The following is a 23431-nucleotide window of genomic DNA, read 5'->3' on the forward strand; positions in this document are numbered from 1 at the left end:
AACTTCAACACGATACCACAGTTCATCAAGAATAGTGACCGGCGTATTGTGACGAGCCAGTTGCTCGGCCACCATTGACCAGACGTTTTCAGTTGGTGAGAGATGTGGAGAATGTGCTGGCCATGGCAGCAGTCGAACATTTTCTGTATCCAGAAAGGCCCGTACAGGACCTGCAACATGCGGTCGTGCATTATCCTGCTGAAATGTAGGCTTTCACAGGGATCGAATGAAGGGCAGAGCCACGGGTCGTAACACATCTGAAATGTAACGTCCACTATTCAAAGAGCCGTGAATGCGAACAAGAGGTGACTGAGACGTGTAACCAATGGCACCCCATACCATCACGCCGGGTGCTAACGCCAGTATGGCGATGACGAATACACGCTTCCAATGTGCGTTCACCGCGATATCGCCAAAAACGGATGCGACCATCATGATGCTGTAAACAGAACCTGGATTCATCCGAAAAAATGACGTTTTGCCATTCGTGCACCCAGGTTCGTCGTTGAGTACATCATCGCAGGCGTTCCTGTCTGTGATGCAGCGTCAAGGGTAACCGCAGCCATGGTCTCCGAGCTCATAGTCCATGCTGCTGTAAACGTCGTCGAATTGTTCGTGCAGATGGTTGTTGTCTTGCAAACGTCCCCATCTGTTGACTCAGGGATCGAGACGTTACAGTCATGCGGATAAGATGCCTGTCATCTCGACTGCTAGTGTTACGAGGCCGTTGGGATCCAGCAGGGCGTTCCGTATTACCCTCCTGAACCCACCGATTCCATATTCTGTTAACAGTCATTGGATATCGACCAACGCGAGCAGCAAAGTCGCGATACGATAAACCGCAATCGCAGTAGGCTACAATCCGACCTTTATCAAAGTCGGAAACGTGATGGTACGCATTTCTCCTCCTTACACGAGGCATCACAACAACATTTCACCAGGCAACGCCCGTCAACTGCTGTTTGTGTATGAGAAATCGGTTGGAAACTTTCCTCATGTCAGCACGTTGTAAGTGTCGCCACCAGCGCCAACCTTGTGTGAATGCTCTGAAAAGCTAATCATTTGCATATAACAGCATCTTCTTCCTGTCGGTTAAATTTCGCGTCCGTAGCACGTCATCTTCGTGGTGTAGCAGTTTTAATGGCCAGTAGTGTAGCTGAATAGAAGTAATAAAAAAACTAAATAATAATACTTTTTTGAAAAACAGGCTGAGGGAAAATTACAGAAAGGTACACAACTTCAACATGGCGGTGGAGTTCTTCGTGATGCGCGAGTGGGACTTCGAGACGGCGCAGACCGAAGCGCTGCGGTCGCGCCTCGCCGCCGAAGACCGCGCACTGCTGCCGTTCGACCCACGCCTCATAGACTGGGAGAGCTACTTCGACCACTTCGTGTGCGGCGTGCGGCGCTTCCTCCTCAAAGACGACCTGGACTCGGTGCCCGCTGCCAGGCTGCGCTACAGGAGGTCAGTAACAAGAGGCGTCTCCCTCACAATGTGGCTCGGCCAAATATTCTTTCTCGAAAGGAGTCTATCCCGCGGATACGTGACTCTTAATTCGCAGCCGAGGAGTTTTTCTTTCCTACTCCCAGGAGTGCTACTCCAGACAGGTGTGCAGGTGAGCTTGTAGGACGGTGGGATAATTTTATCTGTCATTAATTGTACATGGTCTGTTCAAAAAATTCCGGAACATTCGTAATTTCGCGACAACGGTAGGTTGGAGCGAAATCCGGTTGGCATCCCTGCACACGCTTGTGTTAAATCTGTTACTGCTGTGAAGTTTCATTGTTGTATGTCTGTTAATTATTGTCCGTGGCTGTGTTGAGTAGAACGTTGTGTGGCACAGTTTGCGAATTTCGAGATGGCACAGTTAGAAGAGCAAAGTGTCTGCATTAAATTTTGCGCGAACTCAAGATAACTGTTACAGAGACACCGCAAATGATGCAGAAAGCCAACGGTGATGATTGCTTAAGAGTACTCGGTGTTACGAATGGCTCACATGGTTTAAAAATGACCGGACTGAAGTTAAAGGTGACCCTCTGCGGCGGCGCGGTTCTTTCCGTCCCTTCACGACGAACCGGCACCTACCTGTGAACATTGTCTCGGTAGATCATCAGTAGGAAAGCCGAGTGAAACCTACTGTACTTCGACGTGAACCAGGCTGCAATTGAAGTCACTAATCCACGTTTCGGGAGAAAGTTTCCACACAAATGAAAGGTTGGAAATTTTGTCCTCAATTAATATATTCTGAAACTTAGGTGAACAAGTATCACTGCCAAGCCCGTGCTAGTCTGCCCACCAGTAGTGGGTATCATTGTACTGTGCACCAAGCACATCGCAAAACATTCTATATCATGTGGCACTGTTGCTAAGAGACTACAGCTGCGAGACTACAGGGTTTGTGTAGAAAGTAATGTAACTGAGCTTGTGAATCAAAATTATTGTGGATATCGCTACAACCACTTAGTACTCTTCAATGTCTGACCCTTGAGAGTCAACAACCGCCGCACGGGATTAGCCGAGCGGCCTAGGCTGCTGCAGTCATGGACAGTGCGGCTGGTCCCGGCGGAGGTTCGAGTCCTCCCTCGGGCATGGGTGTGTGTGTTCGTCTTTAGGATAATTTAGGTTAAGTAGCGTGTAAGTTTAGGGACTGATAACCTTAGCAGTTAAGTCCCATAAGATTACACACACATTTAAACATTCAACAACCCACTGCATGTGAAATTTCCACGCTTCAAACGCGGCCGCAAATGCTGAGTCCGAGATGGCCTTCAAAGCCCTTGTTGTGGCAACTTGGACCTCCTCCAGGGCCCCATGACGGTGTCGTTTCAGGGAAGTTTTAAATTTGTGGAAAAAAAAGTCTGGTGGGGCCATATCAGGACTGTAGGGGGCAAACTTTTCGCAAACAGTATGCACATCTGTCTCTGAATGTACTTACAGGGATATATCATTGTACGACATATTGTTCAGGAAATTCGACGTCAAATACAGAGATGACTGATGCCACATCATGCATGACGTTTTAATGTATTACTTCTTTAATCTATTCACAAAACACTTCGTAGACAGCAGTCATATGTAACACAGAATGCAGCTTACTTGAAAAATTATATCATCGCACAGCACATAGTTCAAGAGATACAACGTAATAAACATTGACATGCATGGAAATGAAGCTGCGGAGCGAAATTAGCTATACATACAGTAAAATATGTTTATAAATACGTGTGAAACATGTTAAATATACGTGAAATATATTTGACATATGCGTTTGCGGGCAAAGCTTCGTGTAAAAAGATTATCCTAAACCCCTGGAATGATTTCAGTCAAATTTGGTGCACATATTGATTACAATATGAAAAGAAATGCTGTAGGGGTAAGAATCAAGTGTCTCATATTGGGATGAGTATAATCACGTGGAGACGGGAGGGTGGAGGAGTAAATGGATAGAAACCGAGAGTGGACGAGGAGATAAGCACAGACTGGAGGAGAAGGAGCAGATGGACAGAGATAGTGGACAGGAAATTGATAGATAGAGGGGAGAGGAGGAGATGGACAGAGACAGGGGGAGGAAGAGATAGGCAGAGAGAGGGGTGAGGAGGAGATGAACTGACAGAGAGGAAGCAGGAAACAGACAGAGGGAGGGACTGGATAGAAATAGAAAAGGGGACGAGATGAACAGGAAAATGGGAGAGGACGAGATGGACAGAGACGAGATGAACGAGGAGATGGGCAAAGAAAGTAGAAGGGAGGAGGTGGTCTAGTAGAAGACTGGAATAAATACATACCTTGGCAACGCTGAGTGCTCAGCTCACTCTGCCCATCTCCTCCTGCCCTCTCCCTGTCAATCTGATCCTTCCCCTTCAGCAACACAATGCTCCTGTCAATGTCATTTTTTCATTCTATCAAAAAAAGCTAAATCACCAGCACACACGATATTTACACTGAAGAGCCAAAGAAACTGGTACACCTGCCTAATATCGTGTAGGGCCCCCTCGAGCACTCAGAAGTGCCGCAAAACGACTTGGCGTGGACTCGACTAATGTTTGAAGTAGTGCTGGAGGGAACTGACACCATGAATCCTGCAGGGCTGTCCATAAATCCGTAGTAGTACTAGTGGGTGGAAATCTCTTCTGAGTGGCACGTTGAAAGGCATGCCATATACACTCAATAATCTTCATGTCGGGGAATCTGGTGGCTAGCGGATTCATAAGAGTGTTCCTGCACAATCCCTTTCACTCTCGTTAGCAGGTTTATGGTGTTGCATTTCCCGAAAACGTAATAGCTACAAAAATGCTGATTGTTTTTGATTGATAATGCTCGCCAAATATTAAGTCTGTCGGTACCAAATGCAGTCACAGTTTTTTCCCACCGACCTGCTCAATACGCCACGCGGAATATAAGTCTTTTCTCGTCATAAAATTCTCTTTTAAATTCCGAACTTTCTACACACCCATCGGAATAATTATGCCATCACTTTACAACACTTTTGATGTATGAAACACTGCTAGATCCGGCAACCTATCGTTTCTATCGGAACTACTACTACACACGTCCGAACTGTTTGATGACTACGCTCCCACCCTTCTCTAGAATACTCTAAGTCTTCTCTACCAGCAGAGAAAGGCGCACGAAGAATATTGCTTTACCATTGGTCAGTTTACTCAACATCCATTAGCAAAACAACATTCTCCCGCGTCAATCCGCGCTTTTCATCAATAACCAATCGCAAAATAGTAAACCTAACGACTGCACTTTTTACCGACGTAATTATCTAATATGCTGAGGTTTTGTTTATGCACAAAGTTATTTACTATTGTTATTTATACCTGAATTAACTTTCCCTTTACCACAAAGTTACTTTACAAGTCTATTCTACAAAAATCCCCTTTGTCCGCATCCATACTTCTTCGAAATGTTCCCACACTAAATCCCACTACATAACTCGTTAAACAATTATCTTCATATTAACCTTAAACCACACTCAAGCATCATTCATACTGTTAAAACACATTTATAACATTTTACATACACAAAAAGAAATAATAACACTTTATGAAAATACTAGAACAGTTTTGAAAAACATTCTATTACTTTACTGCACTCTACTGGGCACAATCGAAACTAAATCAGTCCCCTATCCAATACTGTCCTCTATCGGCTGATACATAAACTACGAGCGCGTCCAGTCTCGCGTCACCATCTGTCACTATCCAGCTCTGAGACACATCTCCCACTTAACTGCCTCCAAGGCAGCATCGTTATACGGCGCTACGCCTCACCTCGTTCAGGACGACCTTCGACGTCTGCCGACGACGCTCACGTCGGAAACATCAACGAAATAGTGCCTGCCAATCGAAGGCTGACTGTTCTAGAGATTGCAGAAGAGTGTCACATTTCAGTTGGATCATGTTATGAAATCTGACACAGCATCCGGGAATCCGTGTCGCCGCCAAATTCGTCCCACGGCTCATGAGTCAAGGCCAGTAAGACCTCCGACTCGCTATCTGTGAAGAGGTCCTTGATCGCGCAAATGAGGAAGAGATGTTCCTTAAGAGAATGATAAGCGGCGACGAGGCGTGGGTCTACGGATACGATGTTGAGACCAAGGTTTACAAAATAGCAGGTCAGCAATGGAAGCAGTTAATTCCATAAATTATCTGGGAGTACGCATTAGGAGTGATTTAAAATGGAATGATCATATAAAGTTGATCGTCGGTAAAGCAGATACCAGACTGAGATTCATTGGAAGAACCCTAAGGAAATGCAATCCGAAAACAAAGGAAGTAGGTTACAGTACGCTTGTTCTCCCACTGCTTGCATACAGCTCAGCAGTGTGGGATCCGTACCAGATAGGGTTGATAGAATAGATAGAGAGGATCCAGCGGAGAGCGGCGCGCTTCGTTGCAGGATCATTTAGTAATCGCGATAGCGTTACGGAGATGATAGATAAACTCCAGTGGAAGACTCTGCAGGAGAGACGCTCAGCAGCTCGGTACAGGCTTTTGTTAAAGTTTCGAGAACATACCTTCACCGAAGAGTCAAGCAGTATATTGCTCCCTCCTACGTATATCTCGCGAAGAGACCATGAGGATAAAATCAGAGAAATTAGAGCCCACACAGAAGCATACCGACAATCCTTCTTTCCACGGACAATACGAGACTGGAATAGAAGGGAGAACCGATAGAGGTAATCAGGGTACCCTCCGCCACACACCGTCAGGTGGCTTGCGAAGTATGGATGTAGATGTAGATGTAATCCTCACAATGGGTCGAGAAACGTTCTTCAACACCAAAAAAGTTCATCAGTTCAGGTCAAAGAAATGCTGATAATTTTGACTTAGTTCATCATGAATTCGTGCCACAGAGATAAATTGTCAGTCGATGGTACTATCGGGACGTGTTACAACATCTGCGAGAAGATGTGGGAAGGAAACGGCCTGAAACGTGGCGAGACAATTCACGGCTTTTGCATCACGATTACGCTCCCGCAGATTCGTCCCTTTTGGTGTGTGATTATTACACAAAAATCGAAATCACTGTGTTGTCTCATCGTCCGTACTCTACAGACTTGGCTCCTGCGGAGTTTTCCAAACTTGAAAACCCTGTTAGAAGGCCGAAGATTCGTAACGATAATCTAAAAGCCGTAAATTCAACTAAATACCTAGGAATTACAATTACGAACAACTTCAATTGGAAGGAACACATAGAAAATGTTGTGTGGAAGCCTAACTAAAGACTGCGTTTTATTGGCAGGACACTTAGCTCTACTAAGGAGACTGCCTAAACTACGCTTGTCCGTCCTCTTTTAGAACACTGCTGTGCGGTGTGGGATCCTTACCAGATAGGACTGACGCAGTACATCGAAAAAGTTCAAAGAAGGGCAGCACGTTTTGTATTATCGCGAAATACTGGGGAGAGTGTCACAGAAATGATACAGCATTTGGGCTGGACATCATTAAAGGAAAGGACGTTTTTCGTTGTGACGGAATATTCTCACGAAATTCCATTCACCAACTTTCTCCTCCGAATGCGAAAATATTTTGTTGACACCGACCTACATAGGGAGGAACGATCACCACGACAAAATAAGGGAAATCAGAGTTCGTACGGAACGATATAGGTATTCGTTCTTTCCGCTCGCTATACGAGATTGGAATAATAGAGAATTGTGAAGGTGGTTCGATGAACCCTCTGCCAGGCGCTTAAATGTGATTTGCAGAGTATCCATGTAGATGTAGATAGAGGAGATAAAAGAAAATTCGCAGACGGCGCTTCGCGCGATCCAGCACGATGCTTATCAAGACTGCTTCCGGAAGTGCAAATGGCGTTGGGAGGGGTGTGTAAATTGTGAGGAAGTATTTCCAAGGGGACCATGCACAATAAGTGCATGGTCCCCTTGGAGCAAGCGTTAGAAAAATTTTGTAGACAGAGTTCCGGAATTTTCTGTACAGACCTCCTATAAGGACACGGTATCCACCCGTTAGTTAATCTCCCTAATCTTGCTGACCTTTAACATAGACAAATGTAATGTATTGCGAATACATAGAAAGAAGGATCCTTTATTGTATGATTATATGATAGCGGAATAAACACTGGTAGCAGTTACTCCTGTAAAATATCTGGGAGTATGCGTTCGGAACGATTTGAAGTGGAATGATCATATAAAATTAATTGTTGGTAAGGCGGGTGCCAGGTTGAGATTCATTGGGAGAGTCTTTAGAAAACTTAGTCCATCAACAAAGGAGGTGGCTTACAAAACACTCGTTCGACCTATACTTGAGTATTGCTCATCGGTGTGGGATCCGTACCAGGTCGGGTTGACTGAGGAGATAGAGAAGATCCAAAGAAAAGCGGCGCGTTTCGTCACAGGGTTATTTGGTAAGCGTGACAGCGTTACGGAGATGTTTAGCAAACTCAAGTGGCAGACTCTGCAAGAGTGGCGCTCTGCATCGCGGTGTAGCTTGGAGTCCAGATTTCGAGAGGGTGCGTTTCTGGATGATGTATCGAATATATTGCTTCCCCCTACTTATACCTACCGAGGAGATCACGAATGTAAAATTAGAGAGATTCGAGCGCGCACGGAGGCTTTCCGGCAGTCGTTCTTCCCGCGAACCATACGCGACTGGAACAGGAAAGAGAGGTAATGACAGTGGCACGTAAAGTGCCCTCCGCCACACACCGTTGGGTGGCTTGCGGAGTATAAATGTAGATGTAGATGTAGAATGACGGTGTTCATGCAAAACTCCGACAAACTTTAAATGATCTGTTAAATCTGGGGACTAATACTAAACAAGAGGTGAGGAAACCTGATTGCTCACAAATGAAACGAGTAAAAAAAAAAATCTGTCGTATTTAGTAGTGGAATAACTACAACATTTTTATAAAATTTGATTGTTGCCGTAATTTACTGAATAGTATCCTCGCTGTAGTAGACTAATCATTAATAGCGAAACTCCCTGGTGGATTAACGCCGTGTGCCAGATCTACACTCGAAGTCGGTACCTTGGTTTTTCGCGCGCAGGTGCTCTACTGACTAAGATACGCAATCACGACTTATGACCCATCCTCACACCCTTAATTCCACCAGTCCATCTCCTACCTGCAAAACTTCACAGAAGTTCTGCTGCAGGATTAGCAGTCCCGGAAGGAAGGACATTGTGAGGACATGGCTTACCCATGCGGATGCGTCCTGAGTCGTCCTCGTCTATCTCAGTCACTGCAAAGCAGGAGGATGCCTGCGCGTCTTCCCTCTTGTCAACGACGTCATACCTCTTACCTTACTTTCAGTTTTTCTTGCTTACGGATGCACGTAGCAAGTAGTTTTGTTGCCCACACGCCTTGTTAATTAAGACTTTTGTACGCCATGATTAAAAAAAAAGAAAAAACAAAACAAAAAAAAAGAGTCGGCAGAGCACCTGCCCGCGAAGGGCAATGGTCCTTAGTTCGAATCTCGGACGGGCAAACAGCTTTAATCATTTAATCATCCATGAAGTTTCATATCAGCGCACACTCCGCTAAAGAGTGAAAAATAGATTCTGGAATCATTAATATTAATCAGTCCAAACAAACGAGTTATATCAGTGACTGTGGAATACTGCAATATGATACGATCATGGGTGTGAACAAACTTCATCCAGCAAGGAACCGTCCGATTTAAAGCTTTGCCGCTTTCTAAGCGCTTTATGAATTACTCTGCTGTGGTTGGTCGAAGGTAACTGGCTTGTGGCGCCCAGTTTACGACGCACATATCTTATTATTGAATAAAGTGTTCCATAATTCAGTGCAAAATGTTGTTTTTGTATTTTTGAATTTCTACAGCGTCTTTGCACATCCTAGCACAGTAATGATAGGATCTTGTTAAAATTGTAGTGTCAGAGAACAATTTTGGTGGTTGCCTAGAGTGCTGGAGAGATAAGACAATGGACTCATATTCAGGAGAAACCCCCTCTGCACCCATCCTCCGGATTTAAGTCTTCCATGGTTTCCCCATATAACTTAACGGAGATGCTGACATGGTTCCCAAATACGGCTACGGGTGATTTCCTTATATGTTCTTCTCGAATTCAATCTGCGTCTCTAAAACCTAATCGTTAACGGAATCTTAAATCCTGACCTCCCTTATTGCCACTGTTGATGGTCTAACATGTTGCCAGAGATGTAATGCTAAACAGAGAGAAACAAGAAATTTTATTTTGCTCAAGACGGAACGCTGAACGTATATTTAAGGTCTAATATCATGAAGGAATCAAATATGTGAATAAGCCTTAACACAGATAGCCAAAAAATGGAAAAAGTGCTCAAGGAAAATTAACCATTATGATCAGTTTAAACAGCAAAGAACAGAAACAGAAAAAATAATTATAAGAACCAATAGAGATTTTTGTAAAGAAGAAACATGGGGAAATAGAGGAAAAAACTTAAAAAAATACGCGTGACTTTTATCAAACTGTGAAGAGAAACCAAAACCCTAGTGTCTGTATCGTAAGTGTAAACGGCAGACTTGGGTTAAGCAACACTGAAAATTGTGAAATACTTGCAAAATATTACGATCAGCTTCTTAACTGCCCAGAACCAATCCGTAAGTTGACATACTCAAAAAGTCATGAAAATGCACAACATTTACCTTCAACTATCAAAGAAATTGAAGAAGTGAGCTAGTGGAAACGTCCTTTTTACAACAGAACTTTTGAAATGACCTCTACAAAAATAAGCTATGACCTAAAATTAATCTTTAAATAAATATGGGAACAAATAATATCTAGAGAGTGGAAGGTAGCCTTGATACATCCACTGCATAAGAAATGCAATAAACAATAAGTTAACAAATACAGTGAAATTTCTTTGCTGCCTGTTGAACATAAAACATTCTAGATTCTACTAAAAACAAACTAGAAGCAACACTGGGCAGTCATTTAGGTGAATGTGAAGGTGATTTTAGTAACGAGAGATCATGTTCTGAAATAATATTTTATTCGTAAACGATCATTCGCCATAGATTACAGAATTCAAAAAAAAAATTGAAGATATTACAGTAATGTTTGTTGATCTTAAAAAGTCTTTGATTCTGTTGACAGAGAAACTATAGATAAAATAAAACCGAGAATTTGGTATACAATCTAAATTAGCAAATCTAATTTGTTAAACACGTACAGTCACAATATCTAAAATGAAATTTATGGGAGAAATATCTCAGCCCTTCGAAATAACCGCAGGTTCACCGTCTAGAAAAAAAAAGAACTTGGAATGAAAAACTGAATGAATACAAAATTTTGCCAATAAGGCTGCGAAGAGGGAACAAAAATACTGGTGTAAGATATCTTACATTTTCCGAAACTTCTGTAAACAGACTTTGGCTACATAAAGAAAGTTAAAACATGTTAAAACCTTGGGGAAACATTTCAAGAAAATGGTTCAGAAAACCCTTCTACAGAAGGATGATTCATGAATTGGGAGAGGTATGTGGTTTAACTAAAGATATTTACAACAAAAAATTCCTGTCTAAAAATGTAAAAATAAGATTCTGCAGCACAGTAGCGAAACAAGAACGCGAGTGAATTCGATCCGAAAGCAAGCAAATGTCTAAAATTAACCTATAATTTAGATAAATTAGAAATAATATAAGGGCGATGGATTAGGAAGATATTAAGCCCACGAAAAATTATGAAAGTTCAAATTTGTTGAAACGTAGAAAACATATTAGAAGTAACGAGAAAAAGAAGACTGGTATTTTTTTTGGACATTCATATCGAATGCAAGACAGTAGATTAACCAAAATAATCTTCAGATATTTGTGGGATAAAAACTCAAGAGTAAGTTGGATTCACGAATTGAAAAAGGATTTAGGGGAAAAATATAAAGGCTGTAGAAACAACTGACAGAGACATATTTACGAAAAAAGTATTGACTTGGAGGGATTACAGACTAGGGGAGTGAAAAACACTGGTCTGGAGTGGTCAGAAGACGGAAAAAAAAACGTAGTGAATACATGGAAGAGTGCTGGAAAAAAGAAGAGAATAACTAATAAGAAATTTTCGCACATGCTGTTTAGTTGGCCCATCCGACAAGAAAAAACGTAATTCAATTGGTATATCATAAAATGATTAATTTTTCTAGTCATACTCTAACAAGATTGTACATAGTGTATTGTTTGGAAGACAATGAAGCTGATGTTTCTGCTTTTTATACTTTTGAGAAAATTTTATCAGAGAGTAAAGAATTTGTAATCGTTTTTCTCTGTAAAGTGATGTAAAAAACAATGTTCCAAAATCTTCTAAGTCGTTCTTCAAGCATTTTCCAACTCATTTTACGTAAATATTTCTGTTTTGCTGTTGTGGCCTTCTCATTTGGCTTAAGTTCTCCTTTTCCTGTTGGAAGTAGGCACTCATCTTCTTCCTCTAGTCACCCTAAATTAAGAACAATATTCTAAACAGAACTACACATTTCATGGTGCATGAATGTTTGAACATTTATGTGTGGCCTAGTTGAATTTTGGGAAAACGTTATCAATAAGGAACCCCTTGAGTGCGAGGTTGCAAAAGATCAATGATGTTTACAGTATTCGACGCCCCACATATTGTCACCCATGCAACAATATTGGCTGCTAATAGCGACAGCGGGTGAGAATGGAGGTACTCAATGGTGAGCACAGCACGAGGCTATGGAGCGTGGTTGAAATGCTTGGTCTACGAGTAACTCACAGCAGTGTTACAGTGCTAGTGGCGTTGATACACAGCAGAGCAACAACAGCGATTAACAAAGCAAACATTGCAGCGTAACTACCACAATTGCGGAAGTTACTGACATTTCGTCAGGAAGAAACTTTGTAGAGCGAGAAAAAAGTAGTAGATGAAACATTAGCGTTTGTGCAAGATGTGTCAGTGGAATGTGTGGTGTGGTATACGCTCTATTGTGCGGACAATGTACATGAGGAGTGCAATAGTGAAGATACTTGCTTAACAAGTGACAGTGAAACTGAAAGAGGAGTCTATAGTCATATTCAGGGTTATTACAAATGATTGAAGCGATTTCACAGCTCTACAATAACTTTATTATTTGAGATATTTTCACAATGCTTTGCACACACATACAAAAACTCAAAAAGTTTTTTTAGGCATTCACAAATGTTCGATATGTGCCCCTTTAGTGATTCGGCAGCTCCCTGCTTTCTTTATTCGTCGACTTCCGCGGGCTACGCGTGAAACTTGCCCGCACGCGTTCAACCGTTTCTTCGCTCACTGCAGGCCGACCCGTTGATTTCCCCTTACAGAGGCATCCAGAAGCTTTAAACTGCGCATACCATCGCCGAATGGAGTTAGCAGTTGGTGGATCATTGTTGAACTTCGTCCTGAAGTGTCGTTGCACTGTTATGACTGACTGATGCGAGTGCATTTCAAGCACGACATACGCTTTCTCGGCTCCTGTCGCCATTTTGTCTTACTGCGCTCTCGAGCGCTCTGGCGGCAGAAACCTCAAGTGCGGCTTCAGCCGAACAAAACTTTATGAGTTTTTCTACGTATCTGTAGTGTGTTGTGACTATATGTCAATGAATGGAGCTACAGTGAATTTATGAAATCGCTTCAATCATTTGTAATAGCCCTGTAGTTCATGAGCCATGTCGCACAGGAAGCCACAAATTCCACCTCCAGTTAAACGCAGTACAGGATAGCCGTTATACAAGGAGCTGGTGCTAAAAATAATTACGCACATGGAAGATCGTCTGCGGCAAGTCAAAAATAACAATTAAGAACGAGTTTCGAATAATTCCACAGCAATATGACCGTGTAACGCGTAAGGGAGGACAAGGCGCACTTGTTACAGAAACAAGAGTTTGCGAGTTTCAAGGATGCTCGATGCAGTTCACAGCACGCGCATAACGGTGACCTACAGCATTATGAATATCACATTGCGCGCGACACAGATTACAGTGATTTCAGGGGAAATAGAGGATGGCTGAGTGACTTCAAATAGCGCTACAGAATTGGAAGACGTAAGATAACGAAATTTCAAAGAATCTAATTGATGATGCACAGAAAACTGCGGAATCGGCCCGAAAATTTGTAGATGAAGTAAACAAACTCTTCTTATCGTTCAGTAAGGAACTGTTTTCAACTCTGACGAAACAGAATTTTAAGAGAAAATGCGTATGAAAGGAATCCCGAAAATTAGAAGTTGCAAGAGAGTTGCATCAAGATCAATGAACATCGACGTCTTAAAACATTCGTATACAACTATGTCAAATTGTAACCTGGTTGGTAAAGTGGCTGCAAAGTTATTTATTGTGCTATGAGAAGTTGGAGGTGCTCTGTGCCCCCTACAATTCTTTTCCATGTGCGTGATCTTATAAGAATAATGAGCATTATTTATGTGACAGCAAGCAAGGGTAGGAAAATGGGCGTTAAACGCTACAATTATGTATTAGCACTGCTTTTGGCTAATAGTTGGTCAAAAAAACTTGACATTGCATTGTTCATGGTCTGCATACAAAAATCCCACTGCTTTAGAGGAAATTATCCCTCCTGAAAAGTGTGTGACATTGTAATTCATACCACCTGGAACCACTGGACAAATCCACCCTCTGGATGTTAGTTTTTCCTGTGCCTATAAAGCATATTGCCGCACTATCTACAGTAAAGCCGTAAGGGATAGCCAATTTCACGATAAGCTCCATGACAAACTGTTTCCCATTCGGTTGCATGCCATCAGTTCTCATCACCCCATTACACCAATGTGATTCTATATGCATTCTCTAAGAGCGGGTACCTGCCTGAACCTCTTGCACGGTCTATAACTACCAAGGAGGTCGAGATCCAATGACTGTTAGCAGAATATGGAATCGGTGGGTTCAAGACGGTAGTATGGAACGCCGTGCTGGATCCCACTAACAGTCGAGATGACAGGCATCTTATCCGCATGGCTGTAACGGATCGTGCAGCCACGTCTCGATGCCCGAGTGAACAGATGGGGACGTTTGCAAGACAACAACCATCTGCACGAACAATTCGACAACGTTTGCAACAGCATGGACTATCAGCTCGGAGACCATGGCTGCGGTTACCCTTGACGCTGCATCACAGACAGGAGCGTCTGCGATGGTGTACTCAGTGACGAACCTGGGCGCACGAACGGCAAAGCGTCATTTTTTCGGACGAATCCAGGTTCTGTTTACAGCATCTTGATGGTCGCATCCGTGTTTGGCGACATCGCGGTGAACGCATATTGGAAGCGTGTATTCGTCATTGCCATACTGGCGTATCACCCGGCGTGATGGTATGGGGTGCCATTGGTTACACGTCTCAGTCACGTCTTGTTCGCATTGACGGCACTTTGAACAGTGGACGTTACATTTCACATGTGTTACGTCCCGTGTCTCTACCCTTCATTCGATCCCTGCAAAACGCTACATTTCAGCAGGATAATGCACGACCGCATGTTGCAGGTCCTGTAGGGGCATTTCTGGTTATAGAAAATGTTCGACTGCTGCCCCGGCCAGCACATTCTCCAGATCTCTCACCAATTGAAAACGTCTGGTCAATGGTGGCCGAGCAACTGGCTCGTCACCATACGCCAGTCACTACTCTTGATGAACTGTGGTATCGTGTTGAAGCTGCATGGCCAGCTATACCTGTACACGCCATCCAAGCTCTGTTTGACTCAATGCCCAGGCGTATCGAGGCCGTTATCGCGGCCAGAGGTGGTTGTTCTGGACCCTGATTTCTCAGGATCTATGCACCGAAATTGCGTGAAAATATAATCACGTCAGGTCTAGTATAATATATTTGTCCAATGAATACTTGTTTATCATCTGCATTTCTTCTTGGTGTAGCAATTTTAATGGCCAGTAGTGTATTCTGAATGTCAACGAAGATTATTTTATGAAGTGTAATACATACATCCCATAGAAGGCATATCTCTGCACCTCATGGACACTCATTTTGTATTGCCCTCCTGATGCACATGGTTAGTCATTAGCAGCTAATGTTTTTCCTGTCATACTTGTCAACATAACACTTTCAAATGAGTCTTATTAAAGACTGAATTTGCGACCTCAAGATCATGAGATTCATTTTTAATCAAAATTTTATTGGTCTTTCGGGATTTCTGGGCTTCACTGATTTATGGCTTTACAGATAAATGAACATTTACAGACTCGGCACACTGAGGTCTAGGGCGTAAACTTAGTTTTCTGGTCTGCATGTATGGTCTAGCGGAAACGTTCCCTTTTTGGGTCTGCGGAGACCTGATTCTCCTGCAGAGTGTATTTCAGTTCCCTTGTGTCTGTATTTTCACACCGCACCGTTCGCTCTTTGTTTTCAGATTGCTACGGCTGCACCAGAGTGTCAAGGTGGCGGCGTTACTGATCGTCTTAGCTGTGGCGTGTGCTATTATCTACGCTGTTGTATATTGTTTCATGTAATCCTGTGAGGAGCTGAAGCATAGTTTATTAACATTGGACCAAAGCAGTAACCAACAGTACAAATGACAGAATATTTGTAGTTAAGATGTGACACAGAGTAATTAAGCGCAGCGACAGCAGTTAGCTCTAATATAGAAGTCCATGTTTATAGATTAACTACAATTTTGTAACATACATATAAAACGCAGATCTTAAACTAAAGTTAAACGGTTTAAAGTAAGAAAAGCATAACGCATATTTTTAATGAGATAAAACCTATGTAACATGTATCTGTCACCAAGTAGTCTCATTTGTATCCTTTCCTGTTTTGTATTTAGGTGATGAAGTTCTTAAATATATAGCAATTATGTAAGTACTTAATGTTTTTACAGTCTCTTGACACTATACCCAGCTGAAGAATTTTACATATAAGTGTAAAGAACAGCTTCCCAAATCTTTCAGTTTTATAGTGCAAGAAAGGCTAAAGCAGAAATCTTTCACCAGACGTTGGCTGAATATGTCGCAGTTTTAAGTTTTCTGTTGTTCTCTGGATTAACCATTTCGGGAAGGTTTCCTGAACTAAAAATCCCCTCTCTAATATTAACAACTGATAATACCTTTGCCTCACTCCCACTTTTACGAGTATGGAATAATAATAATTTTCTGTGGCTCAATGGCTTGGTGTAATTCTTTCAGTTGCACGCCACTTCTATGAGTTGCATGTCCCTATACCTACCCCAGTTATCAAATCAGAGAAATGGTACGTCCAGTTTAAGTGGAATCCAAGCCATGTGTCGTTGCTGATGAATGGCTCTGAGCACTATGCAACTTAACTTCTGAGGTCATCAGTCGCCTAGAACTTAGAACAAATTAAACCTAACTAACCTAAGGGGTTAGATACCCGTGGTCTAGAAGTAGCGTCTTTGATTCATAATCAAAACGTCTTCGGTCCCGGGTTTGATCCCCGCCTCTGACTAAATTTTGATAAATAATCGGCATTGGCGGCCGAAGACTTCCGGCATAGGAAGTCAGCCTCATTCTGCCAACGGCCTTGTCAAAGAGGGCGGAGGAGCGGATAGAGGTTCAGGGCACTCTCTTGTCCTAGTGGTGGGAAATTGGCCCTAAAGGCGGAAGAATCAGCAATGATCAACGACATGAGGATGCAGAAGGCAATGGAAACCACTGCATTAAAGACACGTAACGTGTATCCACAGGACATGTGGCCTGTAATTGAAGAAGTGTCATGATGATCTCTCCATTGGCAAAAGATTCCGGAATAGTCCCCCATTCAGATCACCAAGAGGGGACTGCCAAGGGGGAGGTTACCATGAGAAAAAGACTGAATAATCAACGAAAGGATAACGTTCTACGAGTCGGGGCGTGGAATGTCAGAAACGTGAACGTGGTAGGGAAACTAGAAAATCTGAAAAGGGAAATGCAAAGGCTCAATCTAGATATAGTAGGGGTCAGTGAAGTGAAGTGGAAGGAAGACAAGGATTTCTGGTCAGATGAGTATCGGGTAATATCAACAGCAGTAGAAAATGGTATAACAGGTGTAGGATTCGTTATGAATAGGAAGGTAGGGCAGAGGGTGTCTTACTGTGAACAGTTCAGTGACCGGGTTGTTCTAATCAGGATCGACAGCAGACCAACACCGACAACGATAGTTCAGGTATACATGCCAACGTCGCAAGCTGAAAATGAACAGATAGAGAAAGTGTATGAAGATATTGAAAAGGTAATGCAGTATGTAAAGGGGGACGAAAATCTAATAGTCATGGGCGACTGGAATGCAGTTGTAGGGGAAGGAGTAGAAGAAAAGGTTATGGGAGAATATGGGCTTGGGACAAGGAATGAAAGAGGAGAAAGACTAATTGAGTTCTGTAACAAGTTTCAGCTAGTAATAGCGAATACACTGTTCTAGAATCACAAGAGGAGGAGGTATACTTGGAAAAGGCCGGGAGATACGGGAAGATTTCAATTAGATTACATCATGGTCAGACAGAGATTCCGAAATCAGATACTGGATTGTAAGGCGTACCCAGGAGCAGATATAGACTCAGATCACAATATAGTAGTGATGAAGAGTAGGCTGAAGCTCAAGACATTAGTCAGGAAGAATCAATACGCAAAGAAGTGGGATACGGAAGTACTAAGGAATGACGAGATACGTTTGAAGTTCTATAATGCTATAGATACAACAATAAGGAATAGCGCAGTAGGCAGTACAGTTGAAGAGGAATGGACATCTCTAAAAAGGGCCATCACAGAAGTTGGGAAGGAAAACATAGGTACAAAGAAGGTAACTGCGAAGAAACCATGGGTAACAGAAGAAATACTTCAGTTGATTGATGAAAGGAGGAAGTACAAACATGTTCCGGGAAAATCAGGAATACAGAAATACAAGTCGCTGAGGAATGAAATAAATAGGAAGTGCAGGGAAGCTAAGACGAAATGGCTGCAGGAAAAATGTGAAGACATCGAAAAAGATATGATTGTCGGAAGGACAGACTCAGCATACAGGAAAGTCAAAACAACCTTTGGTGACATTAAAAGTAACGGTGGTAACATTAAGAGTGCAACGGGAATTCCACCGTTAAATGCAGAGGAGAGAGCAGATAGGTGGAAAGAATACATTGAAAGCCTCTATGAGGGTGAAGATTTGTCTGATGTGATAGAAGAAGAAACAGGAGTCGATTTAGAAGAGATAGGGGATCCAGTATTAGAATCGGAATTTAAAAGAGCTTTGGAGGACTTACGGTCAAATAAGGCAGAAGGGATAGATAACATTCCATCAGAATTTCTAAAATTATTGGGGGAAATGGCAACAAAACGACTATTCACGTTGGTGTGTAGAATATATGAGTCTGGCGACATACCATCTGACTTTCGGAAAAGCATCATCCACACAATTCCGAAGACGGCAAGAGCTGACAAGTGCGAGAATTATCGCACAATCAGTTTAACAGCTCATGCATCGAAGCTGCTTACAAGAATAATATACAGAAGAATGGAAAAGAAAATTGAGAATGCGCTAGGTGACGATCAGTTTGGCTTTAGGAAAAGTAAAGGGACGAGAGAGGCAATTCTGACATTACGGCTAATAATGGAAGCAAGGCTAAAGAAAAATCAAGACACTTTCATAGGATTTGTCGACCTGGAAAAAGCGTTCGACAACATAAAATGGTGCAAGCTGTTCGAGATTCTGAAAAAAATTGGGGGAAGCTATAGGGAGAGACGGGTCATATACAATATGTACAACAACCAAGAGGGAATAATAAGAGTGGACGATCAAGAACGAAGTGCTCGTATTAAGAAGGGTGTAAGACAAGGCTGTAGCCTTTCGCCCCTACTCTTCAATCTGTACATCGAGGAAGCAATGATGGAAACAAAAGAAAGGTTCAGGAGTGGAATTAAAATACAAGGTGAAAGGATATCAATGATACGATTCGCTGATGACATTGCTATCCTGAGTGAAAGTGAAGAAGAATTAAATGATCTGCTGAACGGAATGAACAGTCTAATGAGTACACAGTATGGTTTGAGAGTAAATCGGAGAAAGACGAAGGTAATGAGAAGTAGTAGAAATGAGAACAGCGAGAAACTTAACATCAGGATTGATGGTCACGAAGTCAATGAAGTTAAGGAATTCTGCTACCTAGGCAGTAAAATAACCAATGACGGACGGAGCAAGGAGGACATCAAAAGCAGACTCGCTATGGCAAAAAAGGCATTTCTGGCCAAGAGAAGTCTACTAATATCAAATACCGGCCTTAATTTGAGGTAGAAATTTCTGAGGATGTACGTCTTGAGTACAGCATTGTATGGTAGTGAAACATGGACTGTGGGAAAATCGGAACAGAAGAGAATCGAAGCATTTGAGATGTGGCGCTATAGACGAATGTTGAAAATTAGGTGGACTGATAAGGTAAGGAATGAGGAGGTTCTATGCAGAATCGGAGAGGAAAGGAATATGTGTAAAACACTGATAAGGAGAAGGGACAGGATGAGAGGACATCTGCTAAGACATGAGGGAATGACTTCCATGGTACTAGAGGGAGCTGTAGAGGGCAAAGACTGTAGAGGAAGACAGAGATTGGAATACGTCAAGCAAATAATTGAGGACGTAGGTTGCAAGTGCTACTCTGAGATGAAGAGGTTAGCACAGGAAAGGAATTCGTGGCGGGCCGCATCAAACCAGTCAGTAGACTGATGACCAAAAAAAAAAAAAAAAACCTAAGGACATCGCACACATCCATGCCCGAGGCAGGATTCGAACCTGCGACCGTAGCGGTCGCTCGGCTCCACACTGAAGCACCTAGAACCGCACGGCCACTCCGGCCGGCTGCTATATTTTCACATCAGGTCACTAAGAATAGCCGATAGTATTCTCACAGTTGTGCACCATGAAGGTAAGGTATGTAGAGGGTACACTGAAACACGTTTTAGGCAAGACATCGACTTATTTGTAGTAGTACAACCTATGGTAGCTCTGGTGTACTTCGTTTACATTGGGCGTTCTAGCGCATTTTACTTACATTTTGTGACAGAACCATGCCCTCTTTATCAGTGACATCATCAGGTGACAAGCTCCACCCCATTTACCCCTCCCTTCCTCCAACTCTACCCTCCCCCTCCCTCCTCCTCTCCCCTCAATCATAGCATAGTATTGAAATGAAGCAGCCAGTCAGAATGTAGTTTTACAAATAAATAAATGAGATAAATAAATAAAATTAATTAAATATAATCCAAGATAGTGGATCTAGCCCAGTTATGGTTTTCAAACCCACCCCACTGCTCCTATCCCCTTTCCAGAAAATGAGAGCCTAGTACTCTAGGAGTCATTTGAATGAAACAGCCAATCGAAATCCAATGTGCGTGAACTAGTTCAGCTGCACAAGTGGAAAATTAAAATAGATCCTAAATGGCACAACTGTGATTTGTAACCCCTCCCCTCTCCACCCATCAGAGCCTAGTGTTGTAGCGGCCATTAAAATGAAAAAAAGCCAGTCACAGATTAGCGCCGGGGCACCCATCTTGGCTGTGCTCAAAAGTATCCGAATGACTCGAATCATTTCTCAAAGAATTACGTTCGCAATATCTGCACATCCAAAATTCGTCGTCAGAACACGCATACTTAAGAAATACGTAACCTCCACCCGGAATATAGTAAAATGGTTCAGAAAATGTCGCCAACTATGTTTACATTCTGGCTACATAAAGATAGATGTTTAAGGGTAGTCTTCCCACTGGCGTCCATAAATGTTACACGCATGGTTGCCCCCCCCCCACACACACACAAATTGCTTGGTCTTAATTTTCCTATTTTGGATGTATCGACTCAGGACCAAAATAAAAATTGTTCTAGTACCTCGGATCACATCACGGTGTTAAGGAGTTGTAAGGTAAACAGCACTGGAAAGTCCCTCTCAGATATTCTCGGATTACTGGCTTACCTTCAATTTAGCTAAAAAGAAACGAACTCTAAAATAAGCTTCATCTCACGCAGCCCACTCTGGGTGCAATGAATGAAAAATAAAAAATAAATATTAAATAAATAAGAAGTTGCGTAATAAAACGGGGAAGGAATTTGACCAGAGCCACCAAAGGGACTCGTAAGTGGCAGAATCCGTGCTTTGAAATAAAGGCTCTCTTGCCTTGTCCTCCACCCTGGGTAACATGCTGAGCGAGCAGTATTTCAGTATTATTTTACGTGGACGTATTCGACCGGCAGCCTTTAGAGTAATGGAGAGTCGTACTGTTTCAGTTGTTTTCATGCGATTAGGTACTATGATATTACTCAAGTTAGGTAAAATCGTATTTTTTCGCGTTATCTTTTAACATGCGGATTTGTCGTGCAGAATACTGGGCCTTTCTCCCTTTTTTAATCACTGCACAGCACAACGGAGGTCTGAGTGATACGCATCTGTAAATTCAGGTGACTTAAATCAGCTTTTCCCACTTGCGATCATGTTTGCAAGTAATTTGTAATGCTGTATCTTTTGTGGTTCTGTGATGTTCTGAGTGGTAGTCAAGTCCTCCTCTACGACGTGTGTTCATAGCCACCATGATGAAACACTGCCCATAACCTCCTTGTAAATTATATTGGGTCTGCGATACATTTCGACTAACTCACACTTGGTTGGCGGAATTACCGGGCTACGCGTTTGAATCTTTAACCCTTTGTTGCCTGATGGTACTTAAAAGTACCAGTAAGTTTTGACTCTCATTATTTTCTCGTGGTGCAGTTTCGTGATCTGAGAGCCTGTCGGTACGTAACAGTAGCTCTGCTCTACTGTTTCATAGATGTTATTCTGCAATACATAGACCTCTCTGGCGGTCAGAGCTTGAAATTGTTTTTCGCGCGCTGCTGTGAAAACAGAAGATTGTATGTGCTTGTTTCCATGGTGTTGCCTGAATATATTCGCAATTATTGAAACTTCCGTTGAGTTTTCCATTGTACGTACTTACCTTCTTTGTTTTTTTATAACAGTTTGAAGCATTACGTTACAAGTGAATGAGATAAAGTGGAAAATGTAACGCGGACTTATTAGTACCGTCAGGTTGTGCGAACACTTTATTGTAGCAGCAACGGGTTACCTCTCACTAGTTGTTCTGTCCACTTTTTCTCACACAGAAATCCGTAAATACATTTGCCTGTGGAACAATTAGAACAAACAGGAAAGGTTTGCCAGGGAATTTACCTAAAGAAATATGTCTAAATCAAATCACAGAGAGTCATCTTTAGACCTAACAGTATTTCAATGGAAGGAAAATAAAGTAGTGTATTTTGCGTCAAACTTCCATGGCATTGAACAGAGCGTAGTGACAAGAAAACAGAAAGATGGAACTAGTATGACTATACCATGACCAGTTATTGTATGTGATTACAATAAAAACATGGGTGGTGTGGATCATGCAGACAGATTACGTTCAACTTACGATCTTGACAAGCGATCAAGGAAATGGTGGCACCGTCTCTTCTGGGGAGCAATAGAAATCGCTTTTGTCAATGCTTACGTCATTTTCAGTGATCTGCATGGGGCACTGCCACTGCTGGAATTCAGGCGTGCTGTGGCACTAGGGCTAATGAATGAACAGCAAGTGCCAAATCTCAAAAAGAGAAACTCTGGTAAAGATGAAATAATTCTCCCAAAGAGAAGGAAGGATAACTTTTCTGTTCCGAAGGATGTACGTCTTGGTAACCGAGGAAGCCATTTTGTAGTGTTCAGTTGTAAAAGAGGACGATGTGAAATGTGTGCGAAAAATAAAATTCAGTCGAGACCACATTCACAATGTAGTAAATGTAAAGTATATTTGTGCTGCAGTGAGAAAAAGAACTGTTTCCTACAATTTCATGAGGTATCACTAAATATGTGATATGTATATACTGTCAAAAATGTATAGCTAAGTTACTATGTATTGTGAAGTTGCTCTAGAATAAATCTACGCGAAATTTAAAAAAAAAATTCAGAAATATCATATTTCTGTTAATTAATTTTCTAATGTAAAAATATTTAATATTTATGTGGAATAAA

At 42.2% G+C, this 23431-nt stretch overlaps 1 protein-coding gene across 4 annotated transcripts in view; it reads left to right on the forward strand.

Moving 5' to 3' along the window:
- The window catches only part of LOC126418646 (putative fatty acyl-CoA reductase CG5065), a 244239-nt gene extending 227970 nt beyond the window's left edge, over window positions 1–16269 (forward strand). For 3 of the 4 annotated variants that reach the window (XM_050085511.1, XM_050085510.1, XM_050085512.1), the window contains 2 exons: window positions 1208–1465; window positions 15815–16269. In XM_050085511.1, coding sequence (XP_049941468.1) covers window positions 1208–1465; window positions 15815–15914 — 358 coding nt within the window. In that variant the 3' untranslated portion in view covers window positions 15915–16269. The remainder of the gene's footprint in view (window positions 1–1207; window positions 1466–15814) is intronic. The other variant, XM_050085513.1, reaches the window with a different exon arrangement.
- Window positions 16270–23431: the final 7162 nt, after the last annotated feature.

Source organism: Schistocerca serialis, chromosome 9 (genome assembly GCF_023864345.2).
Source record: "Schistocerca serialis cubense isolate TAMUIC-IGC-003099 chromosome 9, iqSchSeri2.2, whole genome shotgun sequence".
Classification (NCBI taxonomy): domain Eukaryota; kingdom Metazoa; phylum Arthropoda; class Insecta; order Orthoptera; family Acrididae; genus Schistocerca; species Schistocerca serialis.